General features: G+C 42.6%; 1 protein-coding gene across 3 annotated transcripts in view; it reads left to right on the top strand.

The window, feature by feature from the left end:
• The first annotated feature begins 5129 nt into the window (after positions 1 to 5129).
• The window catches only part of LOC126162616 (cuticle protein 21-like), a 190936-nt gene continuing 179596 nt past the window's right edge, over positions 5130 to 16469 (top strand). Inside the window, exons 1-2 of one of the 3 annotated variants that reach the window (XM_049919235.1) lie at positions 5130 to 5161; positions 6395 to 7179. In XM_049919235.1, coding sequence (XP_049775192.1) covers positions 5150 to 5161; positions 6395 to 6940 — 558 coding nt within the window. In that variant the 5' untranslated portion in view covers positions 5130 to 5149 and the 3' untranslated portion in view covers positions 6941 to 7179. Of the gene's footprint in view, positions 5162 to 6394; positions 7180 to 16469 lie in introns of those variants that run through there. The other 2 variants (XM_049919237.1, XM_049919232.1) reach the window with 2 other exon arrangements.

Genomic DNA, 16469 nt, shown 5'->3' with positions numbered 1-16469 from the left:
CATGCATAGATACGAGTCCAAAACAGTGTGTGACCGCGGTTGGCGAGCCGATTGCACGACAGCCAGCGACTTGTTGCGTTTCGTAACGATCTGCTTAAGAATAAGGCGTGACCTACTGGCTGGGAAGCCCGCCCCCGTACCTGTTACAATACTCGACACACATTCGACTCTGTCGGCAGTAAATATCTCGTTTGTGGTGTAATGAAAGGCCACATACCTCGTTATTGTTCAAATATGAGGTATGGCTAAAATATTTTGTTGTGATTACCTAATGGATTTTACTTGGTGACTTGGTGGGTCGAAAGACAATCGTATGATACTGTTTCAAAGTGTAAACTGGAAGAAACCATACGATTACCGTACATATATGGAAACTAAATTTATACGTCAGTGCTGCTATCACAATAAATGAGAAATAATGTTTAGAATTATCTAGTATTCCTAAAAAAAATGAAAGCTCAGTAGAATCAAATAATTAAGAGACATTGAGGAAGTTGTATCCTTGGTTGTAACGTACTGTACGATTGTCTACGCGAATATCTAATCAAGAGCAAATTCCGCTGTATGTAACGAAAACTGACAGAAAATCCACTTTTAATCAATGGTTAAAAATGTCTGTTTCATTGTTGAACCAAATCGCGTTCCACCCTCTACGATTCTAGGAGTGAATATAGTACAACAGTCGTGCTCGGAAGTAGCCATTCCTGTGTCACTATATCAGAGCACTACTACACTGACTGTGTCTGCAAGTGTATAGCCCAAAACCTTCACCACACAAGTCCAAATTATACTAATTTTTATTTTCATTACCAACGTTGTAGAATCGAAAAGCTGTGTCAGACATTTGTTCGTGAAAAAAATTAAAACTAAAGAAGGAAAGAAACCAAGATAGCTGTGCTTAGTCCTGTACTTGTCACGATACTTACTGAATACAAACGATGGGATTGTTAGCTGATTGTATATTATGACAATTCTGATTCCGAATGGCACACTCTATCATGGTCTGAAATAACTGGCACGAGGTTTCTAGGGAAATTGGTACAAACAGCTATCTGACTTTCGGATGTAAGTATTTCGTGGTATCCTTAAATAACTTCTGGACAATTTTGTGAAACTACCATCATGTAGAACACGTTCGTCTGCGACTTAACTAATGGTTCTTCTTTAAGTCACGACCAATTATTGTCTAACCTCTATTTCTCTGCAAAGGAGAAGTATTGTACCGTTTCAACAGCTGACCGCATATCAATCCTATCGTTATATGGAGGACGCGGCTTGCGAATAGGGCTATACACTACGATCCAGTAATATTCGATTAGGCACAGCATTTGACTGTTGCCACGAGTGTGCAATTTCTCCGTGGTTTTCACCGAAGTATGTCATGATACATGTTCCCCTGAGATCATGGAGCAATAGCGTGCTGAAAATGTCATTGTTTTCAGTCCACATGTACTACAGATGAGATGCAATAGTCTAAAAGTTTCCCTAAAAACCATTGTCCTTTCGCATTGGTAGATTATCAGTCACACTTATGAAAACACTTTGCAGTCTTTCCAACGGCACGACGGTGCTTCCAGTCAGTTCCTATACTAGAAATATTTATTATCTTTCTTTCGGTCATAATTTGCACTATTTGCTAGTGCCGCGCATTTCTTAGAACTGACATACTGATTGTTTATCCGTTTAAGGTTTGGAATGGATTGCCAACAAAACATCAGAAACGATCAACAACGATGTTTATCATACGTGTAAGTGACCGAGGACATAGTTCACGTGCCGATCACATTTCAAAATGGAATATGTTATTAATGAAAACCACCACGACAGTATTAATACGCATTTATTGCGTTACTACGAGCTTCGTTCATTTAAAACATTATCGGATGCCGAATTGCACCAATATCATCACATAAGAGGTATGGTTGTCGTATGGAATGTATTATTCTGAAACCAGTCAAGTAAATAAAAAAATTACTTGAGTATGGTTTTGGAAATTGGTATCTTATCTACTTGCCGATTTAATAACGACGATGTACCTACAAGAATAATAAATAGCGACGAAGTTCAGCGACATCCTATCCTATCTCTATATATATTAGCCATAACATGTTACACATTTTCAGTCTTCGTCTGACCTTACTTTTTTTCTTTTGCAATGCTTCTTCCGGCGAGAAGCTACATAGTTCTTAATTCCTTACAATATGTCTAGGCTCTCCCTCCGGTGAGAATTTTACCCACTGCTTTTCACCCCCACCCTTCTTAGCAGTACTTCTTTCCGTACTATATATGTTCACTTTACTTTTCTCATCGTTTATCAGCACCACATTATATCCATATCTGTTCCACGGATTTCTCAAGGTCCACGTTCATCTTCAATGATTACTAAATAATGTTTATACATTTGCAAGATTATATTCAGTGGCAGCAGTGACATGTAGTTGAAGAAATATTGCTTCACTTGTAGCGATGTGATCTTCAGTCTTACTTTACTTCAAAATTATTTGGATCCTTTAACATTTTACTAGTGTTTATCAGGAACCAAGAGCTCTGAGCTATGAGAATTCAGGAGGGCAGTCTACTGTCTTGGATGGTTGTCGCTGGTTTTCTTAAGTCGCGGCCAACAACAGCTTTGTAATCATTATGTGGTATTTCAGGACACCGTGATAAAGTAGTTGATACTCACAAAGCTTCACAGATATCCAATTTCTTCCGTTCGTAGAGGATGCTGTCAACCTGTTAACCACGGAAAACCTAACCTGTCTTCGCTGGGCGTAAACAAACCGTAGAGAGAGATATGACCTGTCTCAAGCCATTGATTTATTGATCCATTTCAACATAGATTACTTTGTATCGTGTCAAGAGTACGTTACCACTGATATGACTATAAAACTAGAAATTGTCAGCGTTTGTCAATGAAAGGCATCATTTATTTAGTGACCTGATTTCTCACAATGGAACTGACACTTGTATTTTAGATGTGACAAGTTGATACGTGGAGGTACGATTGGAGCTCATACGGCACTCACTTAGTTTTTCCTGTTCGGTGTAAAACTGCTGGTCGTCTTCGTTATTGTGTGGTTAAATATTAATTTGGATTATCCCCTGATGTGAGGACTGGGGAAAGTTTCACTCACCTTTGTCGGGAAAACTGAGGACCAACTTGAAAGAGAAATAAGTAATCCGGCTTCGAAAGCAGAAATAAGTAGCCTGGAGAACATTTTTTTGACCAGAGACATGAAATGGTTGATTGGCAGGTCAACATCCTATAATATGACAACGCCATGAAATTCAATGCGTTATGAAATACAGCTGTCTTGTGTATCCATAAGAACAGTATAGTCTCATGATTCTTAAATTTTTTGCTATTTCTTTTCTTCATTGCGTGTATGAGGTTCTAGTAAGTTATGCTTTAACTATAGACCAGTAATTATGATCAGCAGTCACTGACCAAAGTTTACTCTTGTCTGTTGTGGGAAAGGCGTCTTAATGTCCATTCCATTAATTTAAAGCGTAACGTCTATGAACGTATTGTCTCAACAAAGGCATGAGGAGGAGGAACGACGTGTGCTGATTAGTCGATTATCAGACACGACAACTATGTCTGCTAGATGGAGCTGAGAAAGTAGACAAAGATAGCAGAAGTTTTGAGTCTTCAGTGTGGGGTTAATGCGTTGTATTTAAAAGAAATAATGAAAAAGCGACGCCAAAATATGCCAACTGTGCTATATTAATACTCTTCTGATAAAATTGGATGTGTATTGGCAGACACTACAATAAATATTTTTGGTTTAAATATAATAAAGCAACGGAATAAACTGCTTTTCAACATGACGATGCCTTACCAGTCGAATAGAAACTTTGAACAAATAAAATTGCTATTGAATGTCGAATCTGCCGAATAACAACCATTCAAGTTAACCCAATAGCGGGAAGTAACTAGTAAATGGAAAGAAGAAATGAAACTGAAAGGAAATAAATTTATAACAACGCTGTCCCTTTGATGGTCAGAAACTATCGCTGGTTGACTGCTGTAGCTAAGCTTACATTTTTGAGTCATCGGTCTTCTGACTGGTTTGATGCGGCTCTCCGCGAATTCCTTTCCTGTACCATCGTCTTCATCTCAGAGTAGCACTTGCAACCTACGTCTTCAATTATTTGCTCTACGTATTCCAATCTCTGGTTTCCTCTCCAGTCTTTATCCTCTACCGCTCCCTCTAGAACCATGGAAGTCATTCCCTCACGTCTTATCAGATGCCCAATCATCCTTCTCCTTGACAGTGTTTTCCACATATTCCTTTCCTCTACGATTCTGAGCAGAACCTCATTCCTTACCGTATCAGTCCACCTAATTTTCAGCTTTTGTCTGTAGCACCAGATCTCAAATGTTCCGATTCTCTTCTGTTGTGGTTTTCCGACAGTCCATGTTTCGCTTCCATACGAAGCTGTGCTCCAGACGTACATTCTCAGAAATTTCTTCCTCAAACTAGGGCCTATTTTTGATACTATGAAACCTCTCTTGGCCAGAAATGTTCATTTTGCCAGTGTTAATCTGCTTTGGATGTCCTCCTTACTCTGTCCGTCATAGGTTATTTTGCTGCCTGGGTAGCAGACTTCCTTAACTTCATCTACTTCCTGACCATTAATCCTAATGTTAAGTTTCTCGCTGTTCTCATTTACATTAACTAGTCCAAAATGACAAATGTTTTGGACTCTTACAGAGGAATGTTGTACGAAAACTGTTAAAAGTGCATCGTACACAGTCATTTGCCAACAAACATCAGTTACGGTTCATTATTAATGTGTGAGAAAAACACTTGACACAGTACTACTGTTTCTTTGATCACAAATTCCAATCGGCAGAGGGATCTTAACGAAAGGAGAACGGGAAATATCTATACCAGAGCTAACTGGAATTGAACTAGCGTGTTCTAAGCTACATAACAGAATAATTGCTCACTCACTGTCCGCACAGTCCAGTTACACTTGCTGGTAATCCCCGATTCCAACGAACGCTGCTCCCTATCCTCCACTCCACGCAGACCGAAGTTGCGAAAACGCAGCGCCCACCACGCCCGTCCGTGGGTATATAACAGGTGCCGAGCCGGCCAAACGCCAGTTCTCCACTCCTCACGGCAAGAAGCTCATCGACATGGCCTGCAAGGTGCGTACTGGTGACCATTTCTCCCTAACTACTGCGACGAAGCTAACATGGCTTTCTGAGTATAGTGATACAGAACGTCACATTAGTGAACAACAGGTGTTCTCAGTTTTGACACTGAGTCGAGGGCGCACAAAAAGTCACCACATCCGTAATGATTCAGCCTCAGATTTTCAGCCGAAATTTGGATTACTGCACTTCATGTGTAAAACTTAAGTGTTCAAAGGTAACAATAGGAGAGTTTAACAGTATCTGGCTTAAATTATATTTAGTATTTTTTATCCTCACTTCCCTATTAAATATTAGGATTGAATGTCTTAAATATTCGACAGTCAGACGCTGAATAGGCGTTTCAACGCACAACTATCTTAAAACAGGTGTTAATGTATAAGATACGGTGAAAAAATAAAATAGAACAGTTTTCTGCTCTAGTTCCTGCGCGTTCACCATCATCCACACGTCTTTTCACGGCTTGAACTACTGTATGCACAGGCACACAATATGTTTCTACTCGAATAATGGTGTGCACGTATGAATTTACACTAAATCCACACATAGAGACTACCAGTCATGAAAAACACTGAACCCATCTATAAATATTGTCCGCCGCTCGTGGTCTCGCGGTAGCGTTCTCGCTTCCCGAGCACGGGGTCCCGGGTTCGATTCCCGGCGGGGTCAGGGATTTTCACCTGCCTCGAGATGACTGGGTGTTTGTGTTGTTCTCATCATTTCATCATCATCCAGGAAAGTGGCGAAATTGGACTGAGCAAAGATTGGGTAATTGTACGGGCGCTGATAACCACGCAGTTGAGCGCCCCACAAACCAAACATCATCATCATCTATAAATACAATCCTAAGCCATCGAAATTCGACTGATCATAAAAATTGTGTGACTAAAACAGAGAAGCATGCCATTTTTAGAAAGAGTCGTGAACTGTAAGAGTTGAACACGGACGGAAGAAATCATAGGGACGATAAAGTGATGGTTAGACTCGAATCCTGAGTTAGAGAACTGTGCATGACAGACGTGTACTCGTGTTCGAACGGTGATAGGGCACACACTTTTTGCTCAACGCGATTTCTTCGCAATTAAATGTACATTCATAACGACTCTTACGTCAGTCTGAACTTACATATAAAAAACATAACCATTTGTTTAAATGGCTCTGAGCACTATGGGACTCAGATGACCATTTGTCTGTAGGACTCTTGGTAAAGTATATTCCATATTACAGCTGATCGTCCTCGCCGCCTTCGTGGCTGTTGCCCGCGCGGGCTACCTGGGTGCCCCCGCAGTCTACGCCCCCGGCCCAGCCATCGCCGCCCGCGCCTACGCCGCCCCCGTGGCGTACGCCGCCCCAGCCCTTCGTGCTGCTCCCGTGGCATACGCTGCCCCCGCCGTGAGAGCCGCCCCCGTCGCCGTCGCCGCCCCCGCCGCCGTGGCCGCCGAGTACGACCCCAACCCCCAGTACAGCTACGCCTACAGCGTGCAGGACGCCCTCACCGGTGACTCCAAGAACCAGCAGGAGAGCCGCAGCGGTGACGTCGTCCAGGGCAGCTACAGCCTGGTCGAGCCCGACGGTTCCATCCGCACCGTCGACTACACCGCCGACCCCGTCAACGGCTTCAACGCCGTCGTGCACAGGGAGGCAGCTGCCCACCCCGCTCCCGTCGTCGCCAAGGTGGCCGCCCCCGTCGCCTACGCCGCCCCCGCCATCGCTAAGGTGGCCGCCCCCCTCGCCTACGCCGCCCCTGCCTACGGCAAGGCCATCCTGGGTTAAACAAAATGTTCTCCACAGCTCTATTCTGACAAGACCGGCGCTTTACTAAAGTGCCAATTGCAACTGTCAAGTGTTTGAAATGTACATAACACTTTCATTTGTACTGCCAGTCGAATTGTATCCTTCACAATTCAGTAACTAAGTTCCCAGTTCCCCTTCCTATCCTCTACATTTTCCCATGAGCAAAAACCTCAATCACTGTTCTTCGTGTTCTTAAATTTTCCTATTTATTATTTTTTGTACAGTATATTTATGCAAAACGAATAAAATTCGTTCTCATAATATCGATTGGTCTATTTACTCAACCTTTACTTGCTAGAACATAACTGTATATCACTTGGAATTTTAAAACTTCAAGTCAAGTTCTCTAGGTTACCAGTGTCCAATTTCCACAATGGAATTTACAGTCTACAGCGGAGTGTACGTTGATATGAAACTTCATGGCAGATTCAAAATGGTTCAAATGGCTCTGAGCACTATGGGACTTAACATCTGAGGTCATCAGTCCCCTAGAACTTAGAACTACTTAAACCTAACTAATCTAAGGACATCACACATACCCATGCCCGAGGCAAGATTCGAGCCTGCGACCGTAGCGGTCGCGCGGTTCCAGACTGAAGCGCCTAGAACCGCTCAGCCATACCGGCCGGCTTCGTAGCAGGTTAAAACGGTATGCCGGAACGAGACTCGAACTAGGGACTTTTGTCTTTTACGGGCAAGTGTTCTACCGATTCAGCTACCGAAGCACGACATAAGACCCGTCCTCACAGCTGTACCTTCGCCAGTACCTCGTCTTCTACCTTCCAAACTGGTCCGCGAGGCAAAAGTGCTGAGTTCGAGTCTCGGTCCAGCACACAGCTTAATCCGCCAGGAAGTTTCATATCAGCGCACGCCGATGCACACTGAGAATTTCGTTCTGGAAACATCCCCCTGGCTGTGGCTAAGCCGTGTCACCGCAATATCCGTTCTTCCAGGAGTGCTAGTCTTGCATGGTTCACAGGAAGCGTCTGTGAAGTTTTGAAGGTAGGAGACGAGATACTGGCGGAAGTAGAGTTAGAAGTTTGTGTCGAATTTCATTGTTATTCTGTTGTTGTATTTAGACGGTACAGAATTAGAACTGTAGACATTTTGAGAACAGATTTTATCTCTCTTCTCCATTTTCAGCAGAATTAAGGCAACGTATCCACAACTACCTATACACTGTAAAGCCAAGTCCATGAGAGCCTTTATGTTTAAGTAACACCAGGAGTGGCGTGCTGAGAAGTCATTTTAATCACAAAAAACAGGAGGAAACTACAATGAAAGAACGTTGTAAATAAGTAGACAGAAACAATAGTTTTCAAAGCTTCTGCACCATGTTGTCTTTTCTCGTTACGAAAAGAAACGCATCATCAGCCTGATTTAACTTAACTTTATCCTTAAGGCAATAAAGTGCGCAATGAATATTGTGCCTTTTGCTTGTTCCGCTTCAATATCTCAGTTACAGCACTGAACAGTTCGATAAAGACTCAATACATCGCTGACGTTCGGCGTATGAAGAAATCTTTGGAGTTCAAGCACTCATGGAAAAAGAGTAAAACGTCATTACAAATATGAGCAAAAGGTGCTCCTAGACAAGATTTTCGTTCGCGATTGTCTCCGCGTAGAATTCGGGCAGCTGCAAGCTGTGATACGAACCGGACAATTACGCGCGAATAGATTCTAGTCTTTCAGAAACTCTAGAAATTTCACATTTATTTCTCGGTCATTAGTAGAAAATTTATGTACGAACCATGTTTGTTATTGTTGCAACTGTATTTGAACACAGAATTAAGAGTTTCCGTTAGTTATATTCTTAATTTGAAGAAATACATGTCTGAAATGCACAGGCAGAAGATAATTAACATAATTTAAAAGCTGTTTAAATTAGCTTGAGAATTATCTGATCATTATTTTCTCAGTTGTCACCAAGAAATAACAACAGGAATCTCTATCCCTTGCATGTATATTAAACGGCTTTCCTTCGAAATCATCTGCTTTTTCCTTCTTTTGTATTTATATTAATGAGCGATTACTTGTCTTTATACTCAACACTTTGACGGTTTGCACAATTAACCCTACGTTGAAGATATCTGTTTAATACGTGATCCGTCGCAGTCCCTTCTATTTGTCTAATCGTGTATATTAATGGCTGGTCTCGTAAACTGACATAGCCCGGGAGAGCGTTGTGCTGACCACATGCCCCTCCATATACGCCTGTAAGGTGAGGATGACTTGGTGGCCGGTCGGTACCATTGGGCCTTCATGGCCCGTTCGGGTGGAGTTTAGTTTTTTTATAGATTAATGGCGTCGTTCAAGGCATGCATGGTAAATGCCGCTTACCAGAGAGAATCAACTGATTAATTTCACAATTAATTTGTTCCTAGACTGGTTTAAGACAACTAGGGGTTTGTAGTTTTGCAAACAATTCAAAAATGTGTACGCACATTTTATGTTAAAAACAAAATTGTTGCACTTCCATGTAATACGTGGAAGTGACATCTAACAAAATTATACTTTACTTATATAAGCACTAGCTTGCCTTTTACTATGACAGGTCTCTGCATCATAGTACTGAAATAAAACCTTTGGGCCATTACCTACCTACTGAGGTAGAATTTTGGAACACGTGTTATATTCGAGTATAATGACTTTTCTGGAGACTAGAAATCTACTCTGTAGGAATCAGCATGGTTTCGAAAAAGACGGTCATGCGAAACCCAGCTCGCGCTATTCGTCCACGAGACTCAGAGGGCCATAGACACGGGTTCACAGGTAGATGGCGTGTTTCTTGACTTCCGAAAGGCGTTCGATACAGTTCCCCACAGTCGTTTAATGAACAAAGTAAGAGCATATGGACTATCAGACCAATTGTGTGATTGGATTGAGGAGTTCCTAGATAACAGGACGCAGCTGGTCATTCTCAATGGAGAGAAGTCTTCCGAAGTAAGAGTGATTTCAGGTGTGCCGCAGGGGAGTGTCATAGGACCGTTGCTATTCAAAATATACATAAATGACCTGGTAGATGACATCGGAAGTTCACTGAGGCTTTTTGCAGATGATGCTGTGGTGTATCGAGAGGTTGTAACAATGGAAAATTGTACTGAAATGCAGGAGGATCTGCAGCGAATTGACGCATGGTGCAGGGAATGGCAATTGAATCTCAATGTGGACAAGTGTAATGTGCTGCGAATACACAGAAAGATAGATCCCTTATCATTTATATAACAGGTCAGCAACTGTAAGCAGTTAATACCATAAATTATCTGGGAGTACGCATTAGGAGTAATTTAAAATGGAATGATCATATAATGTTGATCGTCGGTAAAGCAGATGCCAGACTGAGATTCATTGGAAGAATCCTAAGGAAATGCAATCCGAAAACAAAGGAAGTAGGTTACAGTACGCTTGTTCGCCCACTGCTTGAATACTGCTCAGCAGTGTGGGATCCGTACCAGATAGGGTTGATAGAAGATATAGAGAAGATCCAACGGAGAGCAGCGCGCTTCGTTACAGGACCATTCAGTAATCGCGAAAGCGTTACGGAGATGATGGATAAACTCCAGTGGAAGACTCTGCAGGAGAGACGCTCATTAGCTCGGTACGGGCTTTTGTCAAAGTTTCGAGAACATACCTTCACCGAAGAGTCAAGCAGTATATTGCTCCCTCCTACGTATATCTCGCGAAGAGACCATGAGGATAAAATCAGAGATTAGAGCCCACACAGAGGCATACCGACAATCCTTCTTTCCACGAACAATACGAGACTGGAATAGAAGGGAGAACCGAAAGAGGTACTCAAGGTTCCCTCCGCCACGCACCGTCAGGTGGCTTGCCGAGTATGGATGTAGATGTAGATGTAGAAGGTCGTGTATACACTGCAGCTAAGTGACGTAGATAATCTTAGTGTTGTTTCCACTAAGAGGGAAAAATAAATTCCAGTGTATTACTATCACTCGAATTGGCAGCAAGCAGAGCTACCAGTTATGAAGTCGAAGATTTCGCGAAATTATCCTGGTATAAAACATTCTCGGCTTACTCTTCGCGTCAAATATGGGTAAAATCTCGAGCTTTCGGGGAAACCCTCCATCTGCTTCGCAAGAACAATTGACTGTCGTCGTTGCTGTTATAATCATTTATAATCCATAGACGGCTTGTGAGGGTCGTTACGTCACGCTGCCAGACTCTGTGACCACGTCTAGTCTGGTGACGGGTGCGCTTTCGTAGAAAAGTAACCAATTCAGCACATTTCTCTGCCTTCTCAGCGTCTAGACCTCGCTTCCACGCACCACTGAGATTGTAGCCGCTGCCCCCGTTGTATCTGTTATCGTACATTGTAATATCTGCTGCTACTTTAAATATGGAGTCCCAAAAAAATGGTTCAAATGGCTCTGAGCACTATGGGACTTAACATCTATGGTCATCAGTCCCCTAGAACGTAGAACTACTTAAACCTAACTAATCTAAGGACATCACACACATCCATGCCCAAGGCAGGATTCGAACCTGCGACCGTAGCAGTCGCGCGGCTCCGGACTGAGCGCCTAGAACCGCTAGACCACCGCGGCCGGCTATGGAGTCCCAATATGTAGAAAAGAGTTTAATATTATCAAAGATGTTTGTATTTATTTGTGATACTGTGATCAGCAAATGCTGATTCCTCAAATTCTCTATTTTTATGTGCCTTTAGTACCCTGCACAGCGGTTGGCTACGGTAGGGGTAGGATGACCGATGTCGACGCTTCCGCACTCAGAAGGAATCTTATAATTCCCAGGACCCTGCGGCCGTGACTGTCCTTAACGCAGATTCTCCTCTATCGTCTTCGATGGTCGGAAAATAGGTCTTATGCCTCTTCTTCAAGGACCCTATCTATTTTGCTAGATGTAGAAAAGCAGAAAATAAGAAGTACAATAGGTAGACCGTTTTGTGATTGTTCAACAGTCTCTGCCAATATGACAGAATGATGGCAGATGGAAGAATCGACATTTGTTCACAGTTTCTGGCGGTAATCTTTAGTGACTGTCTCACGGTGACCGTGTGACACAGGTAAAACTTCGCAACACACCACTTGGGAAAGCCCACGTTGCGCTTTGCGTTGAAAGCTCCTTACGCTGCGACATTCGTTGGGAGAGAATGAAAGCTCTGAAGAATCTCACTCGGTTGAACACAACATCCGTGGGAAGTTTACAAAAATGCTTCAAAGGTTGTGGACAAACTCGTGGCAAAGGTTCACTGGCTAAACTTATAATTAGTGAAGAAACATAAAATATTACTCTAGAAACGGTACTATGTGAACTTGAGTGTCAAAAATCTTTATTCAGACGAATTATGCTTGTTCCACTATTACACTTAGAAGCGCCCTAAAGGGGAGAGCGAAACGAAATGAAGCTTCTCGGGAGGAGACGATGTGTGATGTTACTTCAGTGATTATAATATCGAGCAAATTTACAAAGAAATTGGTAGTATGAGCTCACTTACCATTGTGCTGTTGCACCTACTCTGGCCTGAATTAATACACTGATTCGGTTGGGAAGCGTGTCATACATCCGTTGTATCCTCTTCTGATCCAAGCTGACCCACAACTGTTGTAACTGATGCTAGATATCCTGGATACTGACAGGGGGGCGGATTTTACGTCCGCACTGGTCACGTGCAGTTTCTATCAGTGACATATCTGTGGATCTTGTTGGCCTTTGCAGTACCTCAAGGTTACGCAGGTAGTCATAGTTAAAAATGGCTCCACGATACAGTCATATAATAGGTAACTCGTGAGGATGAGCGATGTTCAAGAGGTGTGGCGTCAGAGTTACTTAAGTCACTACTAGCGCTGACGTGAAGCTATGCACATTGACTTCACACACCGTGGCGCCAGCAGTAGGACCGGTGTTCAAAAAATGGTTCAAATGGCTCTGAGCACTATGGGACTTAACTTCTGAGGTCATCAGTCCCATAAAGCTTAGAACTACGTAAACCTAACTAACCTAAGGACATCACACACATCCATGCCCGAGGCAGGATTCAAACCTGCGAACGTAGCGGTCGCGCGGTTCCAGACTGTAGCGCCTAGAACCGCTCGGCCATTCCGGCCGGCGGAGACCGGTATGCCTCTCCAAAACATTGAAAGAGTGGGACATTTTCCCAGGACGTTGCCACATTCACCAATGATGGTCATCCGGAATAGTGCAGAACCGAGATTCATCGCTGAACACAATGCGACGCAGTTCATCAGAATACCGTGCTTCCAGGTTATGGCACCACTCCGAACTAGGGCTAATGACAAGATATCGATATATCGATGTTTCAACAGAATTATCGATGTATATAAGCAATATTTCTTCCATCGATATTGTGGAAGTATTGAGGGATGAAATTATTATTTTTTTCACAATTTTCGGTAAATATTTGAAGCTCTGCTTTTGAATATGCATCTTTGTCTTTGACTGTGTAAAGGAAGTATATGTCGCAGAAAAGAAGAAGTCCAACTGCACTGGTGCGGGGGGGGGGGGGGGGCGGCGTGTGAATGGATTAACAAGATTTGCTATGTGAAGAAATAGCACACCACCTGCGTAAACAAACCTATTTCAACGCAACTTGTTTGCTATTTCTTCACATCGCCATTCTGGAAAAACGGTTGCTGAAATTGAGGAACAAAGATCTAAATCACAAGATTGGTCTTTACAGTGGGCAGAGACGTGTGAGGAAAAATGGTGACGTAATCGGTGCTCGGTGCTATTGAAACGTCCCCTTAGAAAAATTATACATGACTGTGCTTAAACTGACACAAAATATTTTTTTAGCGCAACGCAATCTGACTTTCAATAATCCCTACAAAAGAGTGGCCCTGACTAACATTAACCTATACCTTTCACAAATCACTTACCTCACAAAAATCTCCGTTACTCGAACTACTGCAATACAGCGAGCGCCACTACTGCCAGCTAAGTAAAAGATTCTAACTACTGAAGGCACTAACTGCTGATAGGCATAGTTAGCAAATGAAAGATTTTGATAGAGAACAAACAATGTATTTACCTTAATAGTGTTCAAAAGTCATAATATATATAGCAGTTCATGACATCCATTCTTACAAATGTACTGTTTCTGATGGACACACGTCCAGATCATTCGCTCGCAAAAATCCGCCATCTCACTTCCCCACATCCACCACTGCTAGCGGCTCGCCTCCAACTAACAAACGCTATGCGCTGTTAACAGCCAACTGCCCAACACTACAATGGCGAATATTGCAACAATGCCGACCAGCCTCAGACTGCACACAGCACAGTCAGTGATTTTCATATAGAGTGCTACATGTCGTTACCAATATAAAAACCTAAACAGCCTATTTACACTATCAACAGAAACTGCAACATTTAGCTTCACCACGCAATTTTGACACTGCAGCTGCTGGGTCGCTAGAGTTGTAGAAATGAAAAAACTGGGAAGTCAGCATGAAGTGTTTCGGACAAATCCGATGTGTGACGAAACAGAATGACGGGCCCATCGATCGGACATCTTTTATTGTGCCACTTGCATGCAGTTACCACTGTTGGCGAAGTGGTTATCGCCCAGCGTGAACGTTCATCTTTTTCCTTTCAACTCTTGCTCTAAGGGGGTAGGCAGGCTGCTAGCTTGTTGATGTACAGACTATTTAATAATAAATCAGTACTTGAATATGTTGTTGTTGTGGTCTTCAGTCCTGAGACTGGTTTGACGCAGCTCTCCATGTTACTCTATCCTGTGCAAGCTTCTACATCTCCCAGTACCTACTGCAACCTACACCCTTCTGAATCTGCTTAGTGTATTCATCTCTTTGTCTCCCACTACGATTTTACGCTCCACGCTGCCCTCCAATACTAAATTGGTCATCCCTTGATGCCTCAGAACATGTCCTACCAACCGATCCCTTCTTCTGGTAAAGTTGTGCCACAAACTCCTCTTCTCCCCAATTCTATTCAATACCTCCTCATTAGTTATGTAATCTACCCATCTAATCTTCAGCATTCTTCTGTAGCACCACATTTCGAAAGCTTCTCTTCTCTTCTTCTCAAACTGGTTATCGTCCACGTTTCACTTCCATACATGGCTACACTCCATACAAATACTTTCAGAAACGACTTCCTGACACTTAAATCTATAATCGATGTTATCAAATTTCTCCTCTTCAGGAACACTTGTCAGTCTACATTTCATATCCTCTCTACTTCAACCATCATCAGTTGTTTTGCTCCCGAAATAGCAAAATTCCTTTACTACAGTAAGTGTCATATTTCCTAATCTAATTCCCGCAGCATCACCCGATTTAATTCTACTACATTCCATTATCCTCGTTTTGCTTTTGATGATGTTCATCTTATATCCTCCCTTCAAGCCACTGTCCATTCCGTTCAGCTGCTCTTCCAGGTCCTTTGCTGTCTCTGACAGAATTACAATGTCAACGGCGAACCTCTAAAGCCGGCATTATATTTACAGTCGCCATCATATTCACAGCAGCGGATCTTTTTATGGGAAAGCACATCGATATTTGTAATATCGACTTATCGATAATGTAATGATAATAATTTAATACTAATATTTTAATTACAATAATAATAATAATGGTTATAATGATCTTTTCTTTAAATATCGGTATATCGATTTCACGATATTTTAAAAATATCAACAGTTCTACTCCAAACGCAGCCATTGTGTTGTCGTGTTAACAGCAGCCAACGCATGGCACAGTAATTTCTTGGACCTGGTACTGCTGATCTCCGGTAAATTGTGCAGGACGATCAAAATATTTCACGGAGCCGATTACTAGTTCTCGGACAGCAGGAGCAAATGTGGATGGCTTACGATGTGCTTGGTGTGAAATGCGGCGATCCACCCTTTTAACGATCACACCTGGTCAACCGAAACCTAGACAAGTATGCCTGCTCTCGCGTTCTCATGCAGTCCAACATCGAGCAGCTGTAACATTCGAATGCGCCACAAGTCTGGATATTGCACGATTCAACCAGTCGGACAAATAGGGACCCACATTGTAACCCCTTTCAAACTCTGTCAGGTGCTTACGATGCTGTCTCACACGAGAACGTGGCATTTCGGTGTGCCTCGCTGTGACCACTCCAGTGATCTGACGCTGCTCGCTCCCATTATGTACTCTACGAGGTATGGTAACATCACTGAAGTCGAAGCACACTAATGCACCTTGGTGGTCGTTCTACTTGCCACAAAGAATTGAAAATCTAATCATTTACACTTCTGCCGATAGTATTACATTGATATCCAACCTTATTGTCTAGGTGCTTCACTTTCTGTCCGGCAATGGAGTTCAGCGAGAGAGAACTACGACGAATGTACGCTACTGACCATTAAAACTGCCACACCAAGAAGAAATGCAGATGATAAACGGGTATTCATTTGACAAATATATTATACTAGAACTGACATATGATTACATTTTCACGCAGTTTGGGTGCATAGATCCTGGGAAATCAGTACCCGGAACAACCACCTCTGGCCGTA

This window comes from Schistocerca cancellata, chromosome 2, assembly GCF_023864275.1.
Source record: "Schistocerca cancellata isolate TAMUIC-IGC-003103 chromosome 2, iqSchCanc2.1, whole genome shotgun sequence".
Taxonomy (NCBI): domain Eukaryota; kingdom Metazoa; phylum Arthropoda; class Insecta; order Orthoptera; family Acrididae; genus Schistocerca; species Schistocerca cancellata.
This window is presented reverse-complemented; position numbering and strand designations above follow the sequence as displayed.